Source organism: Meleagris gallopavo, chromosome 5 (assembly GCF_000146605.3).
Source record: "Meleagris gallopavo isolate NT-WF06-2002-E0010 breed Aviagen turkey brand Nicholas breeding stock chromosome 5, Turkey_5.1, whole genome shotgun sequence".
In the NCBI taxonomy this organism is placed as follows: domain Eukaryota; kingdom Metazoa; phylum Chordata; class Aves; order Galliformes; family Phasianidae; genus Meleagris; species Meleagris gallopavo.
This window is the reverse complement of record NC_015015.2, coordinates 1,275,697-1,298,734: the sequence shown is the minus strand read 5'-3', so window position 1 is coordinate 1,298,734 and position 23,038 is coordinate 1,275,697. Positions and strand designations below refer to the sequence as shown.

The 23,038-nt window shown below is 39.6% G+C and overlaps 2 protein-coding genes across 4 annotated transcripts in view; one reads left to right on the top strand and one right to left on the bottom strand.

The window, feature by feature from the left end:
• DNAJC24 (DnaJ heat shock protein family (Hsp40) member C24) overlaps positions 1 to 1,643 on the top strand; it is a 29,504-nt gene extending 27,861 nt beyond the window's left edge. The window contains exon 4 of the mRNA XM_010710695.3: positions 1,250 to 1,643. Within this exon, the coding sequence (XP_010708997.1) occupies positions 1,250 to 1,374 (125 nt within the window). The 3' untranslated portion in view covers positions 1,375 to 1,643. The remainder of the gene's footprint in view (positions 1 to 1,249) is intronic.
• A 1,126-nt stretch (positions 1,644 to 2,769) lies between these two features.
• On the bottom strand, positions 2,770 to 21,797 carry IMMP1L (inner mitochondrial membrane peptidase subunit 1). 3 transcript variants are annotated; one of them, XM_010710693.2, is made up of 5 exons: positions 21,687 to 21,797; positions 20,863 to 20,951; positions 19,656 to 19,782; positions 7,433 to 7,543; positions 2,770 to 2,936 (listed from the first exon to the last, which is right to left on the bottom strand). In XM_010710693.2, the coding sequence occupies exons 1-5, from the start codon at positions 21,780 to 21,782 to the stop codon at positions 2,868 to 2,870; spliced, it is 492 nt and encodes a 163-aa protein (XP_010708995.1). In that variant the 5' UTR covers positions 21,783 to 21,797; the 3' UTR covers positions 2,770 to 2,867. The 3 variants fall into 3 exon arrangements, with proteins under 3 accessions (XP_010708995.1, XP_003206118.1, XP_010708996.1); XM_003206070.4 differs by having other exon boundaries at positions 21,623 to 21,787; XM_010710694.3 differs by lacking the exon at positions 2,770 to 2,936 and adding an exon at positions 6,012 to 6,032 and having other exon boundaries at positions 21,623 to 21,787.
• Positions 21,798 to 23,038: the final 1,241 nt, after the last annotated feature.

The window sequence follows — 23,038 nt, the reverse complement described above, 5'->3', positions numbered from 1 at the left end:
TATATTTTCCTCAGATTTAGTTATTCTATTCTGTGACTACTTGCTATTCTTCCATTTCTCTGCTAGTTCCTGTCAATCCCGCCTTCCAAGAGTCAGCTGAAGCCCTTTTCCAGCACTGTTGAGTTGAATTGGCACTTGACTTTGTGATACCTACTTTGCATTCTCTCACTTTCCTCCCCATCCCGCCTCCAGCTCTCCTTTTGTTTGAACATTGTATGATCAATGGATATACAGATGATGTATAGTCAATGGATATACAGATATTACACATATATATATATATAACCAGGAACTTGGCTAATATAATTTCTATAGGAGTAATGAGAGAAAGTCACTCACCCTGTCCTGGGCTCATGAGATGAACTCCAATGAAGCGGATTCCAGAGAGCTCCTTCCCCACTGGCAGTCAGCTCTTAAATGGCTCTAGGAGAGGTGCAACCAGGCTCCACCCCTTCCTGCAGCACAGGTGATTTGCCTTCACCTGTGCTCCCCTGGCTGACTCACTGCTCGCCTCAGGTGATCAATCAGAGGTTCAGGCCGAGATTCAGCAGCCCCATACAGACATAGATCATTTTTCACCTAGCTCTCTCTTCAGAATACACTTGATTTTACTTTTCTGGATTCTCCCAGAATTTCTCAAGCAGCTTATTGTGCTTTTTACGATAGTAGAATGCATTTTTTAAATACACATTTTTCCACCTAACAGTGTGTTATTTTTCTCCTTTATATTAGTCTAGCTTTTATAATTTATTTGCTTTTTAGAGTAGCAGCTGATTTTAATTTATTATTTTTTTAGAGTTGGGGATGGGGGAAAGCTTAACTACTTTTCCTTTCTTTTGTTTTTTTTTCCTGAGTTAGCAGTCTGTTTTGGAACCTTGACTTGTCATTTGTATGACAAACACTCCTTAGTTTGTTCTTAATTGCAGTCTAAAGATGTTGGTGCTTTGTCAGAATCAAGTTCTCCTTTGGAAGCATTCAGTGATGCAGTCCTTACAACGTATCTCTGTTTCACTGTAAGGACCTTTTTATATTTGTTCTTTTAAAGAGACTACACTGACTCTGGTTGTTTTGCACTTAGTGCCTCTCAGTCACAGAAACAAGAATACAGCATAAGTATTGACATTCACAGTCCAGCATTGAGAGGTCATGCACAAATTTTTCAAGAGCAGCTCTGTAAAATAATAATCCAAAATAAATTCCCGATTCATCTTGAGCACTAAAGGTTTTTTTTGTTTTCTTTCCTTGGCAGATGAGCAATGTTACAGCTTTTCCTGCCGCTGTGGTGGGAGTTACGCTGTCTCCAAGAGCGAAAGCGAAGATGTATCTTTGGTCTGTTGTGACACATGTTCACTTGTTATTGAGATCCTTCAGTGACTGCTCCACACGAGCACGCTGAGTTACAAACTTTCAAAACATTGGACATGCAGGATAGCATCTCACAGGACAACAGGGATGCTCCGAGAACAAGTTCAGTCTGTCTCAAGAGAGGAAACGTGCCCATTTACTAACATATCTTTAAAGACATGGTGTTTGTTCTTTTTTCTCTTCGTCCGAAGAGCTATTTATAAAAAACTTCCAGAACCCAACAGTAAGTTTTGTACACCTGGACTATATCTAAACAATCTTTCTTTCCCAGCAAACAACAGAGTGGCTTCTTTCAGTCTCTGTCTCTTATCGACTGCAGCTCGGGCCTTGCCTCTTAAGTAAGTTAAATCCTTTTAAAGTCTCAGATGACAGAATTTAATCAGGAGCATACGTGTAAGAATGCTTTGAAGATAATGAAGAATCAGGTGTATTAATGGGAAATGGAAATTGTAACAATCAGAAGGATCAACATGATGGAATGGTGATACAAGAGGTGTAATGACAAAGGGACTAACACAATAGAAAGGTGTTATAAGGGAAGGGAAAAGACTGCTCACTTGTCTCCAAAGATCTAGGCTCAGAGGGATAAACTCCACAAAGGAGGAATCTCCAGAAAGAGAACCTTCCTCAGTGGCAGCGAGCCCTTAAATGAGGTCTAAGAGAGGTGCAGCCAGGCTCTACTCCTTCCTGTCACACAGCTTCAATTGCCTTGAACTGACCAGGGCCTTTCCCCAGGCTCTCCATCACCGGTTCAGGCCATGACTCAACAGATCCCATACAGGAATATTTTCTATTTCGATGCTAAACATTTAAATTAGCTTCTGCTAAATTCTCAAAAAGGACTTGACCCCTAGAAAGAGGTGGTAGAGGTCTGCACATCTAGCTGGGTGGTTCTCGTGGTACAAAGTAGCAGGTGCAGTGCTCGTTCACCAACACCGTATCTACATTAACTTTTCAGCTTAGAGCCAGGAGTACACTGTTCAACTGACTCCATCATCTGAACAAACGCAGGCTTCATTCCTTATATGACTCCTACTGGGCATACATGCTGGGTCAAAGTGGAGCTAGTTTGAGGAAAATCCTACAAAACACATGAGTAAATGGGTATCAGATCCACAAGCTTTGCCGTTTAAGTCCTAGCATGCCACAGTACTTGCTGATGTAGGTGCAGCCTATGTGTGGCTCTAGCTGTGTGACAGTGTAATAATGCATCGCCTTCTTCATCGCTTGTTAACAGTCAGTGTTACCTTTGTCTTCTAGTAAAATTCAAAACTTTTTGCATAAACCCAAGCACTTACTGTAAACAGCCAGAGGAAACAAAATAAGAGGCATATCACTGTTGATGATGACAGTGGTGTATCGTTCCCACTTTAAAGTTAGATATAATCGCAGATAGAACAGACATCCTTGTCAAGTCACACTTGTGTTTATTCTAAACAAAAATAATTCCATTGATTTCAGTAGAAAATATTATGCAAGCTGGCAACAGTCATTTAATTCTTTCAGTCATCAAGAAATCTATGGCCATTGGGGCTTGCACGTAGAAATCCAAAGTCATTCAGAGGCCATATCTGTAAAATAATGAGATTTTTATCACAACTCAAAGTTCGATACTTTCATTTGTAATTGTTGGAAGTTTTCATAACCTGGATCATTTTTATAACACAAGGATTGAAACTTCTCACCTGTGTGAGAAATATATACTGTACACCAGAAGCAATCTTAATTCTGTAGTGGCTGGAGACAACATTAATTAATAGACAGCATACTTTCCTATGTAAAGCTCCCTAAGCTCAATATTTTTTTTTTAGCCTTGGAAAGAAATACATTCCTAGAAAATATTTTCTAATTTCAACTTTTTCTAGGTTCGTAAGCCTCTTAACTTAAAAGACATGGTATATATATTTGATTCATCTAGGAGAGGAAAATAGCATGAACATTGCCTCTCAGTGAAAGTATTTCTGTGAGGTACACATTTGTATTTTTAAGATGAGCATCTGAAATACACTGAAGCTTGAACAAAGAATTCCATGGGCTTACAGGTAAGCTTATACCATGCAAAAAGGTACAGAGGGAGGAGTGCCTGCCGCCAGGAAGTGCCCTCAACCAAGGGGCCCCTCTGAGAATGTGACAATGGGAAAGAGCACAAATCAGAATCATGTCAGACAAGTGTCAGAGTGATGCTCGTAAGAAGGAACTCAGATGTTTATAGATGTTTATACTACTGAATGCTCTCAGGAGAACTTTCTTCTGAATAGTCACTAATTACGTGTAGGCCGGCTGGTCTTGGATGCAAAAAAGGTAATGTGAAATCAAGAACAGTCTTATACAGTGTCTCCTCTGACTGACTCTCTTTTCACTACGTGTTCTTTCAAAGATAGCGCTAGGAGATCAGCAGAAAGAAGGCAAAGAGACAGTGCTGAAGAATGCATGTCCTGTTGTGGCTCTATATCCTATAATCCTTATAATCCTATAAAAATCTCACAGCCCCTGCTCAAATAAAGCAACCTAAACACAGAAAGATCTTGTGTTCCCAAAACATCTGTTAGTATGATGTTTATCTTGTTGATCTTTCCTTCAAATTTGATCTTAAGGAAGGTATGCAGTCAGGAAGACTTGAATTTATGGAATATTAACAGCACAGGAGCCTTGCTGCTTTCTGCATGAATTTAAAAAGTATTTTTTTCTGCTTGCAAGGGGAAGCACAGTGCCAAGGTTCAATATCTCAGTCTCTGTGACTTGTCCTCCATATTACTTACTACTTATTACTATTGCAATTATAGAAGAGGCTAAGGCAGGTAAGAATGAGAGACTGAGAGGAAACAGCATCAACTTACTACTAGATTTAGACAGTGCACCGCTGGAAGCTTGGGTGAACTTGCACCCATCAGGCCCCTTCTAGCACTGGTAAGTTGCAACAACTCAACTAGATTGTACCTAGGCCCTGAGAAAATCCAAGGATTATTATTCCCTGGATGTCAAGTTCTCTGGATCTGAAAAAGGCTCAAAGCTCTGTTGAACAAGTATCTTTGAACATACATCTCTTTTTCCAGCACATGCAGCTAGGGAAGAGCATGAGGAGCATCTGCTGACAGACAGAAATACACATGTCTACATGCATACCAACCAGTGAGCTAATTTAAGTTCCACAGAAGTACAGAGCGTTATGAAACAGTAACAGAAGGCTATCTGTGATTCTGGCTAGCAGTAAACCTATACAATTCAAAGCTTTGCAGAAAGACCTACGCTGGCTGCAGGCTGGCTGTCATGTCCTTGCTTGGCCTCAGAGCAGACAAGAGCAAAAGGAGGTAGGAATATTCCATATGACGAGTCCAAACCCATCCAAGTAAAGGCCCAGAGGAGAGATGCCATTCACTACTATACAAATATAATTTCAGGCAACTGAAATCACACCTTCTGCAACTTGACTTGCTTTCAGTGACAGTGATCAGAAGTACTTAAAATATTATTTGATGACACGGTTACAAATCCATCACAGTAATCTTAGTGGTAGATTTAGAAAGAAAATAATGGTTTATCTAGTTTGCAAGCAGGAGAGGAATCTGAGAAACATTGCTTCCAGTTGGAAAGAAGGTGGAACAAGCATTCTGGGTGAAACAAAGACATGCCATTGCGTGTAATAATTTCCAACAGAAGTTGACTCTGACTTGTTGGTTCAAACTGGCTAGTCCAATTAGTGGCTATTTCCTTTTGCCCTCTTTGGTTTGGCCAACATAAATCTGATCTGATGGATGGGGCATAAATGAGGATAACTAGCTCTTTTGAAGATACTCAGCAAGTCTAGCTCTGACACGAAGCGTATGTCCAGGGAATGCACAGGCTGTCCTGTGTAGGATAGACAGAACTCATGCTTCTTCCAAAGAAGGGAGTCCTCCCCTCGGTGGCGTTTACTGCAAATGCATCTATTTATCTTTCAGTGGCCTTTTTATGCAACGAGCTTAACTGTTAAAACTGCAGTTGGTATGCTGGAAAGAAGGAAACAAGACAAATGTATTCAAGTATCATTTACTTCCCTCTGAATTAAAAGCTGGTGCACCAACACTGAGAACCATAGGTCTAAAGTTCACAGATAAACGTTAACTTTCTCCACTGTAAGATAAACCAAATTAAGCTTCTGTTCTCAGGACAATAAGAGATTTTTCATGATGCCAAACATTTATCAGGCTATATTTTTTTGGCCAGTGGGCTCCTAACTAGCTACAAGCATGCAGACCAGCTATATTCTTTCTTACTGTACTTTTACTGGCTTTTTACTGTAATGATCAATGGCAACATACAATAGTCTGATGTGAATCACCATAAACAAACGATAAACAGACTTCTGAAGAATAAACTCATTCTTGCTTAAATCTCATTAAAATGTTAATAATCACTAGCCTATTCGCACCATATAATAACTGTCATAAAAATGTTTAAAAAGAAGAAAAGATTATTTTAATCAAGTATCAACTGACTGCATACTCTTTTTAAACAGATAATATTCTGGAGTTCTAAAGTACTTCGGTATGTAACATCCGTAGTGTAGGTTCCATTCATTTTACAAGGTCATTGACTGCTTCCTCAACTTAGAATTCAGTCATGTCACCTCATTTAAAGCCTCTCAGACATCTTGCTTGGTGGCATTCAAGCTGAACACAAATCTATTGCTGTGGAGGGATCATGTGAAAAATTATGGCTGTCCACACAACATAGGTGTCTAATATAGCCATTATTTACTATTAGTGTCTTAGAGTAGTTAACACCACTTTTTCTAAACTAGCACATCAGTTGGAGATTATTTATTCATTTGATGACAAATACCAGATTCCCATTAGGAGGTCGGTCAGTATATTAGCATCATCTCTATTCTGACAGTTAATAATCCAAGCTAAAACTTTATTCATAAGAGTAGCCTTGTTTAGAATCATTTTTTGCTCTGGGGTATGTTACAGGGCAAACAATGCAGAGAAGGAAGAAGGAACCATCAACAAACACTGGGGAAGAGCTCAAAGCAAATGCTATATATGAAGAACAGAGGTCAGACAAAACCTAACTGTGGTTATGAGTGTTTAATGAGCAGTTAGAGACCGCAGTCAGGAACTGCAACATTTTTTGTTCATTTTTTGAAAGGTCCTAAGTTGTGCTCGTAAAAACTGTAAATATTTATAATTTAACAAATTTTTGTGTATGTAATCCTCCCCCCATATGTATTACAGCACAAATTAAACATCTGTGGTTGTTGTGCAATATATGGAGAATAGTTTTCAAAATAATTGTTCTGAATGATACCATCTGAAATCTAGCTTTTGAAAAGCTAGCACTTAAGTCCATACAGTACGCTCTCCCTCCCTTCTATTGCAATTGTTATGGTGAGGAGATTGTCTTAGTTCCTTCTTTTTGGTAAATGACTAAATTGATAATGCAGACAACATAAAAAGGTAGTTCAGTGCTAAATAAAGCTTTAGACTTGCTGAAACAGACAAAGAAGGAGCCATGTAGGTTTATACAATATTCAAGAGTTTTTGGTTTTTTGCTTTTTAGTAAAGAAGTGGAAGATGATTGCAGTAGCACAGATTTGACTTCACTGCTAAAGCTTTTCCACAGAGTTAGCAAGGCCAGTCCACAAGTCTAAGCTATATATGCAGGTCCTAGAACCTCCATCTTTGGTTTTTCCATTACAGAACTACATTTCTCAAGTTACAACAACACAAAAGTAGGAAGCTGCCTTTCGCCATTTTGCAAAAGCAAAAATCACATTAAGGATAGAGTATACTTTTCAATGCAGCAGTGTGTGTATATTTGTATACTGTTCGGTTTTGCTTGCAAAATAATTGTCAGCAAAAAGGCAGCAACCGCTCAAAGAAAGATTCTCAAAAACCAAATCCTTGCTCCAGAATTCCCACCAACCTCAAAACACTGTTATCTTACCCTCCTATAGCAAGTGTCCAATGTGTTTGAGCTCTCCTTCATGTTTGCTTTGGTTAGACACGTAAGGCAGCAAGTTTTAATGCCCAAGAAACATGCATTACACATATATTAATGCAGATATTTTAGGTACCATAAATACCTTAAAACAAATGCGTCCTCTTATCAATCCATAAGGAACAGGTCCATAGCACCTGGAATCTGTAGAGTTCCTCAGATTATCACCTTCTAACCAGACGTGTCCTTTAGGCACCTATGATTAAGCAGGATTGAATTGAAATGTAAAGAGAAAACAGAATAGAAAGGTATTACATGTTGTTTGCCATACGTTGCCTAATTTCTGCTTTCTATATTTCACGACTGTAATATATAAACTAATAAACTAATTTTTATTTCATCTAATAAGACACAGTGCCAGATTTGGAGGGATGAGAGGGAGCGCTCTAAAGTATCTGTTCTATCATGTTCTCAAAAAAACAATGGTTTGCAACAAAAAATCCAAAATGAAGATGTAAGAGGTTAGACCAATGTGACAGGGTCATTAATTTAATAGACTTCAAAAGAGGTCATTAGGATGTTGACTGAAAATCTGCCCTCCTGTCGCAGTAACAGCATGAACAGGGCAGCCACACACTCATCAACATCCTGGGGCCAGCACCAAGGCTAGACCTGTTAGTAGATTCATGATGAACTAACTGGTAATTGATTGTGACATCAATTACGAATAATCTCATCATTTTATCGGAGTAGGCTTGTCAAAGTTCTAATTAAGATCACAGTTCATTCTATGTGCAGGCAGAATCCACAACACATTATATTGCAATAATGATGATCACAAAACAGCAAATCCCTTTTTATAATTCGAAAATTAATGATGGTGACCTTATACTATATGACAAAGACCTTTCATTGCCTATATATATTATGCCTTAACTACATTACATACCATAGATGAATGGTATGCAGTGACTGACTCAATGACAACATGAGAAATAGCGACATAGCTATATTAGTTAGCTAGATAAGAGTACAAAGCTTCAGTAAGTGAAAAAATCACTATCATTTGTCTTAAACTCAGATTTCTGCTTGGAAGATATGACCCTATTTTGACTTTCGTAGGAGACGCTTCAGATATAGATAACCTCTTATAGGTTACCAAATAAAATATTTAATAATTGTTTTTCTAATCTTTCTAAAATTCTACAGCAGCCTGAAAAATTAAAAGTAGCAGCATATTCCCCATCTAGATAGTATTTGACATGGACCTTAAAGGTAATGGGCATTCTTCCAAAACCAAATACGTACATGAAATGTTGCTATGCCCAGAATTCAGAGCAAAATACAGAGAAACAAGAATCACAGATCTCAAGAAAAGCAGTCTGAGCACTATAAACAGTAATATTTTAGAAACAAGACCCACTACATAAACAGAATTTTAGGATAACAGACTGAAAAGACTGAAATACCACTCCAGTAAAGCCTGGATGTAAACCATTAAGACTAAAACCAAGTCCCTTAGATAAGCATTCGAGGATGAAGTGCAATCAGTGGTACTTATAGGTATCTGGCCGGGGAACACGGGCAATCTTATCTTTCAATAGGCCTTTTTTGGCTCTTTGCTTAGCCATATTCCTGCCTGCCTAGGAGCTGAGGGTGGCAACCTCAGCTGTGGTTGAGCTGTGGCAAATGTTTAACATACTGACTGAGAACCAGTAGTTTGGTTTGTCTCCAACAGTGGCATAAAAAGATGCTGATCAAGAAAAGCATATATGAGCCTGTCCATCTCCTCCCAGTATTTCTCTAGTGTCTAGGATGCGTGCATCAGGTGTGTCAGAGGGTAAATCCCTGCCCACTCCCACTAGAATCTGTGTGTGGAGCTGCTGACAGGAATGCTTCAGTTTTTTTGAAACCTGCTGCTGCTGTCTTCTTCCTCAGTCACCTCTGTAAAGGACTGCCTTATTCTGCTGGAGCTGGAAAAATATGGTTGATTTGTCCATTGCTGGCAGATGCAGAGGAGTCTGGCTATGTTAGCAGGACAAAAGGGTCAGTTTGCAGTTGCGAGTTGGTAGATGGCTTCTCTAGGACACTGAAACAGACTCTTGGGTCTTCTTCCTTCAACCTAATAAGTCAGGTAAGTAGGTCCAAAATACCTTAGTACTTCTCAGCCGAGTGTAACCACACCTCTCTTTTTAAGCAGCAGTTGCAAATCAAGCTTGACTAGCAGTAATGATGAGTTAAAACCTGCAACCCGCATGGCATCTTCAAGTTCTCTGTGGAACCATTTTCCTCATGTCAGAGCTAACAGAAGTGACGATGTCTCCACCACAGAGCACTTCAGTCTATCATTAACTGCCCTTCACAGAAAATATACCAGTACACAGAAACAGTGCTGCTACCAAGCCAGCCTTGATGCTGAAAACAGATTCACCTTCATCATAAAAAAAAATTTGTACAGACAGACCTTTTTAAAAAACATACAATATAATCCAATTAAAGAGCAATGAGGTTGAACCGCAACATCAGAGAGGAGTAAAAAGTAAACGTAATTTAAGTCTTAAAAAGTATTTCAACTGTTGAATTGTAAAGGAATACTTAGTTCAAACATAAACTCACTGAGGATGTGTAGTAGCAATGCAGAGCTAGCAGCATCAGTCATATTAATTTAAAGGCTAACCTAGGAAAAAGGCAAAGGAAGCTACCCAAGTGGCATTATTAGAAAAAAATTACCACTAAGTCATTTTTTAAAGAAGAATCTGTCCAGATACAAATGACCTGCAAAGCACATGCGTCTACGTAGGCCAACATTTCTGACAGGTCTCAGAGAATGTACTGCCATTCCTATTTTCCTCAAAATTTGTGACATAAAGCCAGTGCAGAACATCCAGCAGCAATAGTTAGGGTAGTTGGACATCCATCTGCTTATTTGCACTGTACCCACCTGGAGCACTCACTGTGCCCACACCTCACACAAGGCTTTGCTTTTCAGGTGCAATGCAAATCTCTCAACTTCCAGAATTACAGATCACCAAACTGCTGGCATTTTGAGAGACTGTCTATCTCAGCAATTGCACAAGAAGAGAATCACGAATTACCACGAAAAGAAGCTTTGTCAATTAAAAAGGCAGCAAACTCTCATTAACGTTTCACATTTCTAAAAGCACATCACTTCTAGCAGCATGCTACCGTTTCATACACAGGAGTCTACAGCTCCTGTTCTACTAACTGGCCTACTTCTAGACTTTGCCATCTTCCATGCACCCAAAGTCCAAAAGAAGTTTAAAAAAAAAAAAGAAGAAAAAGCACAAAAACTTTTGTCACCTTGCTACTTATAACATGACTAAGAATTAATTATCTAAATAAGATGTTCATAGTTTTCATTTCAGATAGAACGTCTGCAATGAAGTATGTACCTAAATCCTGAATTTCATTTTCTCTGGTAACTTTTGTAGTTTTCCATTGAATGTATGACAGGGCCACACACCTCTAAATCTGTACTGTCACAATGGAGGATTAATCTATAGATACTGCAGTATAATACCTTTGTACGATGCCTGTCCATCACCCAGGCACTTCACTACGACCTGGAATTAAGACGAGGAGTACAAAAATCATACAGACTACTTGAAAATGTTAAACCAAACACTGGTGACAGGCCATAATCATTAATTTAAAATAAAATAAAATAAAGGATAGAGCCAGAATCCTTCAGGGGTTCACGCACCAAGATGTTGCGCACATCGCTGACTTCATTGGGACTTTTCATATTGAACAAAGTGAATTCTGAGTATCAACCTTTGCAGAATCAGGACCCAAGCATGAAATGCCTCAAAGCGTGGTGAACACAATGGCTGGAAATATGATACACGTGTAAGCAAAGGAAGAAAGAATTGGCTGCAACACTTGCACTTTTGGTTTCATACACTGATGGGCTGCTGCTCCTTTTTTTGACGATGGGAAAGCCACTCACTTGACAATTCACAACGCTGTTGCATTTTGGTGTCTACAGGTGATGAACTCTGTAAGAAATATCAGTTACCATCACTACGCAGCACAAGACTGTGAATACAGTAATGTTTTCAGAAGTATTGCCAAGAATGCCAAAAGCATTCAGCACAGCCGGACGGTATTTTAGACGTTACACACGGGCCAGCTCTAAGAAGCCTATGTCCCACAAGCCTGACAACTGAATTTTCACAGAACTGGTGGCTTGCATGACAAAGCAGCAATCCCACAGCAGCACAGGTCCATCCAAACCACGCTCCTCTGATCCCCCGCAGCCTGTCTTTGCCTGGTAGCCCCAGTGCCTCTGGTTTTGTGCAGATTATCTGAGGATTTATTTTCAAGGAACAACAGCTCCAAGGGAGAACCGGTTATCTGAGGTGCAGCTTATATGCATGAGAATACGAACGCTGATTAGACACATGCCTCTTCCCCTTCTCCCTCCCAGGGCTGTGAGGGCCCTCCAACAGGAGCAGATAAAGCAGAAGAGCAAAATAATCATTCAGAAGAGCCCAGCTTTTCTTGGTGGCTTAGAGTGTTTCAGCTTGGATAAACAGTAACCTCACTCACGGCAGAACCAGGGGATGCAACAGACACGGTGTTTCCTGCAACACCAGAAAACCAACATACTGCAAATAAGAGATGAAATCATGAAATCTGCTCCCCCCCAAAAAAAAACAACAACAAAAAAAACCCACCATCTAAACAAAATTACTGCTCTTGTGTTTCCTTCTTTTTCGGTCTGGGGGTCGTGAGAGAGTATTTTGGGGGGATACTAAAGATAGATAAACAGATTTGTAATGAAGAAGTGAAGAATTATAAGCGTGAATCTCTCACAGTCTCTCATTTTGGAATTCTGAGCAGTGTGTGTGCCAAAGAACACCAGTACGTACAGTCAGCTGGGAGCAGATGAAGCTTGAACTCTTATAAGTTCACAGGTATTCACATCACCTCCAGCAATATCAGAGTTTTAAACCTCAGAAGAACTAAATCATTCCCATCTTTTCTTTTCAGCTCAGAGGCTTCCTTCTTGAGCTGTGATAAGAACTAATCTCAGTGCTGGACAAAAGAATAAAGTCTGTAAGTTCTCATCTGTCCCTACTAAGGTCTATTTAAGTGCCTCCTACTTGGGTAGAAGCAACAAATGTAATTGCTTCATGGCCTGCGGGTGTTCATTTAACAAAAGAAGCTTTTGTGAATAAACCACAGGTGTTACCTTTCTTGATTAAAGTGAAATATGATGAAAGAATCTACAATATCAAGTGACAAATTTACTAAATACTGATTAAATTGCCTTATTTAAGTAAATTGCATCTATTTGGGATAAAAGATACAGCACAGAAATGCAAGAGTTGAGTTTTCTCACTTGATACTTAGAATCTCACATAACTATTCCTTAATCCTTTATTTATTAACACGTAGCTAAGAGTGAATAATACTTAGCAGATGTTATTTTTTTAATGATCCAAATATACCATTTCTTTAAGCTTATCAAAACTGCACTTTACCATACAGTCACCACGTACACAAAAGCCAGTGACATTAATTAGCACAGTATTTTCAAACTCAGTGTTAAGCTTCTTCATCTCTCTTTAACTTTCTCGTGCTGACAACAGCTACAAAATGGCAGTAACTTCAGTGGAAGTCTGAAAGTGCAGGTGATCTGAAATCAGCATCTCTAACTAAGCATAACTAAAAAGGGGAATGACTTACAGTTTAACGCTTCTTAAATGAATTCACCCTTAGTGATTTCCTTTTACTTACTGAGTGGTTTAAGCTGCTTATGTATAAGACATACTGTGTACTTAGCTCAGGTTGTTTATATACGTACATAAAAAAGAATTCATTACGACCTCATCCAGATGACAATGAAACACTAATATGGCTTCCTACAGAAATCACATTCACTGTGATGAAATACAGACTCATTCTGAACATTAAAACTTGTTCCTTTTAATATAAAAAAATTACAGAGGTATGATATGAAGACTCGTCTACTTTTAAGTTTTGAAATAGATTACTAACGAATATTAAAATCACTTAACCTTCAATGGTGGCAATGTCAACATACACTACAGGGAAACTTTATATGAAGAAGCCAAGGTATGTTAACTCAGATTTTAATTTCAAAGCACTTTTCTCTATCCTGCAGACATACGGAGTGATCCTTAATACACAACTTTGAGAAGCTGTTGCAGTAATTTGACAAAGCATTGGTTATTTGAATAGGTTTGGCTTTTCGTTTCCATTGTTGCTCTTTCTAAATTTCACATAACACACAGGTAGCTCCTGGACTAACTTATTTTGGAACTTTCCAACGCTGCACTATGTACTTTATGGGAAAGGTCAGAACATTTTCACATCAGAAATGCCTGTGCCAGTTAAATGAAGACAAAATACACTGTCACTTTTTATATCTTACAAATATCTTGGTTGCGGTAAATAACAATTCAAACACTTGCATGTACTGTTTGCTTTTCTTCTGATGTACTCTCATTTCATATTCAGATGCAGGGTTTACCGTTAATTATGCTGATCCAAATCAGCATAGAAGCTATTTCAGAAAATGTATTTCAAGGATTCCTTAGTCCAGACCACTATTACCTCTCTTGATTGACAGAAGGATAATATCTTGGAGGAAAAAAAAAAAGATAATAAATATGGTAAAGATATATTTTATTTTTTTTTTTACTTTTGCATAGACTGTTCTCACCAGCAACCATTAAGGAGGATGTAGTTCTTTTCTTCTCTGGAAATCAGTTACCTTAAAGTACAGGTTCAAGGAAAAAAACCTCCTGGTTCAAAGCCCAACCAGAACTTATGGTTGCAACACAGACCACACTGGCATTGCTGGTAAATGCTTACCTGTAACACAGCGATCTAGTTAAGAAGCCTGAAGGCTAGTGGCAACAAAGACCTTTAAATGCTCTAAGCAGGGCTAAGGGATCTTACAGGCATCTTGCCTTTGTTTCATTAGGCATGATCTGAATTTTGGCTTGTCTGCCCAAGGCCTCTGCATGATCTCCATCATATACGGGAGTCAGAAAAGCCTCAGCTCAGACACAAACACAATGTAGGCAGACTTGCACTCCAAATCTTCAGTGAGCCCCTGATTAGTTGCTCTCATCATCCTGCACAGCTTCCTAGAAATTATTACTGGATTTAGATGAGAGGAATAATGCAATCAAAAATCGTGTGGGTCCAACACAAAGTAACCAGTACAGCAAAGAATGTGTTCCACAGAGGAAAAGCACACAGTGCTGCAAATTCAGAAATCGGTGATCCTGAAACAACGTGGCCTCAAATCAAACAGGAGATTTTATTATGGTTTCCCCTAGGAATGGACTGGCTGAACAGAAGAACCGGGCTGTGTCGGGGCCTGGGCAATACTCCTGCCCTGGTGCGACCACCTGCATTCGGAGCAGCTGGCCCGTTGCAAGGCTGTGGAGAAGAAAGAGACGTTGGAGACGTCAGGTAGCTTGGTGGGGACGCGCTGAGCCCTTGCTGCTGCTCCCCTCCTGAGCTACACTGCCGTGTCAGATCAGAAGGGCCACTCATATGCTCCTGAGGTATCAAAAACAAAACTGCGGGGGTAAACAGACTGATCTGCTTAAGCAGAAGTAAGCCTGGAAATACTGTTGAAAGGATTGATAGTATTCTTTCTTTCCTCTGAGCAATTTTCATTTTGGCAAGTCAGTATTTAGATTAAAATGACTACTCAGATGATTCAAGATAGCTCTACTCACGAACGCTGCATACTGAGATATGGAGGGATCTGCAAACTCAACAAAGCCACAAACTAAGTGAATGTGTAAATTCAGTTCTAGTTCCCACCAGACAGACACACAATGGCTGCTTCATTTACAGCATCTCTTCTATTATATTTATTGTTTATATTTTAAAGAGAAATGGAAGTGAGCACTTTGAAATATCAACCCGCCCTTCAGTACCTTAAGTTGCCCAGCCAAATTCTGCAGTACAGCACAGAGATGAACATCGTGTGTCGTTTTTGGAAACAGGACACTGTTCTCAGAACCCATGCAGTATCCTTCCAGCATTTGACAAGGACTGTGTAAGAGCTAATAGCACAGCATAAGACCACTTCTCTGGTCTGCAAACACAGTAAGATGCATTATCTTCAGAATTATGTTAGCTCTAGAGTTAACCACAGGATGAGGAGATGCCATCTCCGCAATGAACCTCATTTTAGCACAAGGTAAACACACTTCCCCCACGTCAGCCAGTCTCACAGCATTAGTGCTGTGTTGAGATTGATTACTAGCAGAGTGTTGCTGAGATATGGATTTGTATCTCAGCTTTTTATCACTGTGACTTGCAAAAGGCGGTTCCTTATTTACAGACCCTAGCTGTATTAAGTGACATTATTAGGTACTACTTCTGTTTAAGTGACACGAAGGCTTACCATATTGCTGGTTTACGACATACAAGCCGCTTTAATCTGATGACTTGCCCCTCACTTTTTCAATCTGTAAATAGGAGCTGCAGCACAAGAACATATGGTACTAAAGAAATTAAAGCTAAAGTAAATGGCATTAAAATAAATTCAAATAATAAAATGAGATACTCAATCTGAATTATAAACCTTGGCCTGTATTAGACATTTAAAAACAGGAAATAGAAAAAACAAATATGAAAATTAGCCTTTCAAAACAATTTTAGGACCATTTCGGAGTTTTGCTGTGGTTGAATAACTTCTCACCCTTGTTATTTACACTTGATGATTAAATGAATAAATCTGCAAAAACACTTTTAAATAACTGAAATCAGGTTTGAATACCGCGTTAATTAAATTAGTTGTTTACTTTTTTAGTTCATACCACATCTCTTCTGATGCAGCAAAAACACGTTATGCATTCTTAAAAGTCTACTGCATTAAATATACTTGGTGATACGTATAAACACCAGCATTAAGCACAAAATCTCAAAAGAACCCAGAAAAATTGCCAGCCTCACACAGTCCACACCAAATCCCAATAAGAGGGCAAGGAAAAGAAAAATTCCACTTTCCTAAATTTTAAAGTGCTTAAGAGCTTATGGAAAAAAAAGAACCTAACTCTTCTCCTCATGTAAATAGCATCACTTTTCCCATTATTATTCTGAGGATAAGCTCTAACCTGTAACACACAAAGGGAGCATCACGTGCCATACAGGGCCCAAAGCAGAGACACTCTCAATTTTCTCCAATTTTAATTTAAGGACACCATTATTTTGTACTAACTGATTCAATGCTTGGGAATAGTTCCATCACGTTGCAGTCCAACAGTGAGTCCATCAGAGCCAGATTTTTTGGTACATCCTTACACTTACTGCAGGCTCACAATATTTTTTCCCATATGACATTTCTTTGGGTAGGCATGGCAGTAGAAATATTTTTATATCATCAGAAAGATGTTCACATCACTGCCACTGTCCTCCTGCATTTCTAGTCCACTGAGTTTGTTCTTTTCAGAACAACTTACACAACTGAAATAGGATGTTTTATTTTTCTTTCTTTCTACAGTTTGGAACAGTTTTGTAGTTTTGTTCGCTGCTGTTTATTTCTGTGGGGTTTGGTGGGTTTTGTTGTGGCTTTATTTTTGTGTTTGGTTTGTTTGTTTGTTTTTAAATTACAGATATATATTTGAGTTCTTTCTCAAGGCAGGATTTTGTCTGTGTAACTGCTTGACAGAGAGCATACACAGTTCTCCTTCCTGCTGTCACAGACACCATCCTGAGAAGTGTACTACGGATGAAACGTGGGTGCAAGCAGGATCTGATTGTACCAGAAAGCCTGGGAATCAACTAATGTAGCACTTCTAAGCATGAAAATTTCCTACTGGCAGGATCATACGTGAGCATAAGGACTCTCCTTGGTGCTGAGACAAGCAATTGCTCTGAGGTTACACTGCCATTCATCTGGCATCTCCAGTAACCGGCTAACTCCTCATACCCAGCTACTGGGTGCCAAGCACCAGCACAGGACAAAGCCGAGGTAAGAACTGCCTAATTCAGTAATACTTCACGCATCTCGTACTTTGTGTTTACTTTGCTGCAATAAGCTTGCAAGCATGACAACATCTATTCACTATCACTCCCCAAAACAAGAGACAAGTCAGTCGAGAAAGGCTGAGCAGTTCACCATAATAAAAACAAACAATTCCTTGACCTTAAACATTTTTGAGTCAGCACATTCAAGCATCACTCAGAGATTTCTCATTAAAAGAAGCAATTAGTAGCCCGCTACAAACAACAGAACTCATGACAGTTTCTGGTCTCTCAAAGTGTGCCCGCATTTCTGCCGCAGCCAGCGCTGCCGGCCACTCGGGAGCCCAGCCAAAACCTTTCCTCAGAGTTCCTGCAATCTCTTTCTCCAAACCCAACGCAGATGAACTCTCCTCAAAGAGGGACCAACAAAACAAACAGCAAGATCTCTCTACGACTGCTGCTGCTATTTGCTTTGAAGAATTTGGTGTTTGAGTTCGAAGCGCGCTGCGTTATTGCTCCGCTGAAACAGGGATTTGGTTCAACCATTACCCCAGCATGGATACGTATTGCTTCTCCTCCCTCAGCAAGAACAGAACTGCCGAGTGAATAATCCAATGCAATTTATGAACATTAAGTGCAGATATCGGTGTTGAAAATACTCTCTTCCATAAAGTAAGCGCCTCCTGAACAGATGGGAAGATTCACCTGTCCGGCAACCATTAAGGATATGAGGAAAACAGCCCTGCATTAACAAACTTAGGTACTTCCATCTGGATCGTTTCTCCCCTAGTTACAAGCTATGATGCCACAACTAAGAAAGCGCAATCACTTCTTTCCTGGACTGCACACGTTGGCTTTGTGAAAAACATTCACAGGAAAACAGGAAATGGATGTGTTCCTCATCCTCTCATTCTCCCAACGCTTTATATGAAAACTGTGACAAGAAAAGTTATACCTGTGGCAGAAATTCCTCCACTGGATGTTCATTTGATTACCACAGGCTTTTCAGAAAGGCTCGCATCCTGTTAAGTACAAGCCTTTCCTGCCTGCCTTCCTTCTTAGGACTAAGACAAGAGGGGAACAAAATGCTCACAGAAATTCAGCTCGCCTCTATCAACGTACATGGAATGCAGGCTTCCATTCAGGTCTTTCCTTTCTGGGAAATTCACCTAAATTACTACTGCCAGAGGAACCAGAAAATGTCTTCAACTCAGTAAGAAAGGGGTCGGGCTTTTTAATTTGTTTTTGTAGTTCAATATTAAAACAGTTGGATTTATGGGAGAAAAAAAAAGCAAAAACAACAGTCCCTCCCTTCAAAATGTAATGGAGAATGAGTCACTGACACTGGTACTGTTGCTTACCAGGACAGATTAGAGTCAGGTGCCTGAAAAGTACTTCCTTGATACTGGAATGAAAGAAATATCAAATTGAGCCCTTTGGAGCAAGGTGTATCAATCCTATCTTTGTTTTCTGGTCCCACGCCTTGACTAAACCCAGACACTGAATCTATACACAATGTTGACAATTCTTCCATGGATTTTGGTACACACAGCCTCCATTTCAACTACTTCCTGAAATGCCCAATACACACACAGCAACAGTGCCTGAACCTGCCACTCTTGGGTAGCTAAACTCGTAAAGGATTCAGCCATCATAAACCGTAGCTAGCTGCAAGGAGCTGTGCAAAACCTAGTATTTCCACCACCAGGTACTGAGCAGAGGAAACAGCCAAACGTGCTTTAGGGAAAAAGCTACATTTTTCTCTGTCATTATTATTTCTGATGATTTCACTAACGATAGCCTAACAAGTTGCTGAAAATCTTTAATCTCAGATCTTTCCAAACTTCTTTTAAGTCTATTTGCATAAGGGCAAGTCAGCATTAAGAATTTTTGTTTCTGTTCTATTTCATCTTATTTTTTTAGCAAGTTAGTTAGCAGTACTTTTCTAACCGTACTCAGAAGTTAAATCCTGTAACACTGAAACATATAGATACATTAATTTTGAAAGCAAAATCCTCAAAGGTATTGAAAAGACAAAATTTCACTTCCTATCGTTAAAAATGTAGAAACACTTTTGCCTTAAGGCCAATCCCCTGAGTCTGTCATCTGTGCTGTACTATATTCAGAGATTTCTAGAGTACTCCTTGTGGAAGAAGACCTAAACAAAGGTCATATGAGCTGCCTACACTTCCTACAGAGGCAAAAGACACTGAGAAAGGCAGCTTGCCATAAACAAAGCTTACATTTTACTGAATACACAGAATAATTCATTAATGCTATACTGTATGATTTATGATAAGACGACACTGCAAATCCTTCACAGACTACAAGGCTTGCTTATGTAATCATTAATTTACAAATCAAGAAACTCTAATACTTACAAAGCTGTGAGTCTTAAGGAAATCTGAAGGGTTGCTTGTGCAGACTTTATCCCCTTCCAAGCCAATTACTCTTTTACAGATATTTGATTTGGGGTCAGTCGGGCTTTTCACAATTACAATATCTCCTCTGGGAGGGAAAAAATAGAAACAAACACAAACAAAAGAGAACACTAAGTATAAAATATTTGGTTGAAGACGTGTATCAATGCACATACTCCAAAAATATTCCCATACATTAAAAGACAGTTCTTTCTGCTCAAAACTCTAGTCACATTTTGATGTTTTCAGTGACACACATTACACTGAGGTGAAATGCAAGCACATTTGGAGATAGGCCTTGCTATTTATTTGTAAAATATTTAAGACTGCTTTTTAATTGAAAATGCTCTGACGAAACGAATGCTTCTTCACTTGGTCTTGTTGTTACATACATACGGAAGAGATTCCAAATTTCTATACGTTATCGTTCAAATGTTTCAGCAGAACTTCAGATGTCTGACTTTGTAGGATCTTTTGCCCCACTTACACACTTAACATTGTACAGTGAAATGGTCCACAGCGAAATGGGCAAGGGCCTGTGCTCCGCAACATAATGACATTTGATAAACTGCACTTAGGATGTTAGAAAAGTTACTGAATGGTCTATATGGGCATAGCAAAACCCACAGCTTGATTTAAAAGTAAGTCAAAATTACTTAGGAGGAGAAGTTATATTCAAACAAAAAGAGCATTGGGGAAAATAAAGGGAGGGAAGAGGGAATTTCTCTGTTTTTTTGGACAAAGATGGAGAAGTGAAATGCACTTGAGTGGTAAGGCTCTGGAACGTGCTGCCCAGGGAGGTGGTTGAGTCACCATCCCTGGAGATGTTTAAGACACGTAGATGTGGTACTAAGGAATACGGTTTAGTGGGCAGCATTGGTAGGAGGTGGGCAGCTGGGCTAGATGATCTTGGAGGTCTTTTTCAACTGCAATGATTCTATTCTGTGATTCTATGACTATATCCTAAATGAGTTCTGACAAGTAGTTTGGTAAGATGGATAGTGCTTGCCCATTACTTTGTCTTCCATCAGACACAATGAGAGGAGATGTGCGAAAAAATACAACCCAGATGCTGAAGAAGGTATGAAAATAAAGGATGGATAGAAAGTGGTTAATGAGAAGCTCTGGCAAACTAACTGTAAAATGTAGTCTCAACAAAGGAGCATACTTCCGAATGGAATAAAAGTGTCGGCTAAGGTTCTCCGAAAAGACAATATCAGAATTTTGAATTGTTGGTTCCATTGAAGGTCCAGAACACTGAAAATTAAAAATAAATGAGAAAAAATTACTATTTGCCAATTGCCGTTATCTAAAATACATGTGTTTTCAATTTTTTGCTAATAAATTACAAAAGGCATAATGTAAGGTACAATTAAACCCTCAGTGGGACATTTGATATTTAAGCAGGAAGGACAGCCTCCAGATTCCCTGTTACAGCTCTTTTAGCTCAGAAGTGGTCCTGCACTGTGCTGGGTGCAACGGCTTCTTGAGTCCACACCTCAGCACTTTCTCTGCAGGATTTACTGGAAGGAGCACACTCCTTTGTTTTCAGCCTCTGTAAAGAGAAGCATCATAAGAGCTGCAGGAGGAGCTCTCAGCCAAACCCGCTATCTCCAGCAGTAAGGGAAGGGAGGAGTAGTATAAAACGTCCAGAAATCTGCACGGAGTTGGGATTTTGCAACTCTGGCCTTTCTGAAAGACTGTACTCTCTGCAAAATGCTTACTCATATTGCTTCCCATTTGCTTCAGCGATGCCTGAAGCACTAACTTGTCCAAAAAGCTATGCTTTTTAATTTTTTTTTTTACTGAACACACTTTGAAAAAAACAAATTAAAAATGAAGAAAACCAAAATAACGGCATTCTGACATATAATAGTTTTAGTATCTCAGTTTTTACGTCTTTGAAAGTCATAAAAATGGAAAGTTACCACAACAATTCCTCCAAGGTACTCAAAGGCACAGTGTGCTACGCAGCCATACTGCACAGCATACCCGAGAAATCGAAAGGTTTTTCCTAGGGCATTGCGAAACATGGCACGGCGCGACGTGGCTCAGCTGGCTCTGCTCTATAGTAAAACAGAAGAACATCGTTCATTTGACAGCAAGCAGTGTAGCATTCATAAAGCCATCTTTCGCATCTAACAACAACGGACAGTATCGCTAGAAGAACAGTGACTAAAACCAATCATGCCCATGAGAAGGGATGAAATGCTATCGAGTTTTTATTGACTAATGCAGACACTCCCAAGCGTACAACTGCTTGCCCCTCCAGCAAGTCAGCGAGATGCAGTTGAGTAGGAGCTGAACGGGAACCACAAGCAAAACGAAAAACACATAGCAAGGCTACAGAAATTAATGGGGAGGGAATGTTGGCAACGGTTCGCTGGCTCAGCTACACGAATGGACTTCTTTTACTCAAATTTGCAGACAGGCTTACAGCCACTTGCCTACTGAGGGAACATCCTCCCCTCCGCAGGACTGTGGAGCTGAATGGATGCTGGGGAGCTGCAAACCCCACATTAAATACAGGCTCTCCCTGCCTGCCGGCACTGCTGAAACCCGCTTCAGCTCAGATGGAGCTGGGGACTCAAGATGTTTATTAATTATCACTTGTGGGATTAATCACGTGAAGACAGCACAACTTACAGCACTATTTTTCTTCAATCACCAGCAAATCAGAAAAGTACCTAACCGCTGGAGTGATCTGAAACCCAACGGAGGGGGGCTCTACCTATGACTGCAGCTGTCATGGCAGGAAACAAGAGGATAGCAAAGGAGTGAAGACATCTCCAGCGCTGCTCTCCCCACTTACCAACTAATGGGCTCTCACAGACTCTACAGTGTGCATTTGGTATGAAATACAAGTCCTAATCCAAGCGACAAGAATTTCACTAGTCCTGGCATACAGATGTGGCACAAGGGACTTTCTGAAACGCCTGGGTTTATCAGATGGCCATGGTAGTAGCGACAAATTCTCAGCTCCTAATAAGCCACAGCTTCTACCACTCCTCAGGAAAGTTATGTGTAATTTCAAATGAGGGCACGCATACAATACAGATTATACAGTTTGAAACTAACAAGATTATTTCAGAGCTTTAAAACAAAACCAAAAACCAAGCAATCATTAAACAAGTGCTATTCTAGAAAACTATCAATATGGCATTGTTTAAAAACTATGCTAAATGGCTGAACGGCTTTCCACATCATGCAATCCATTTCACTACAAAGTCCTGTCGGCAGGCATATCCACTACACAATATGGCCATAAAGGACAATAAAACAAATGATTTAAGTCACAGCCCCCTTCAAAACTTACCGGATGTGCCATATGAACATCCTTATCA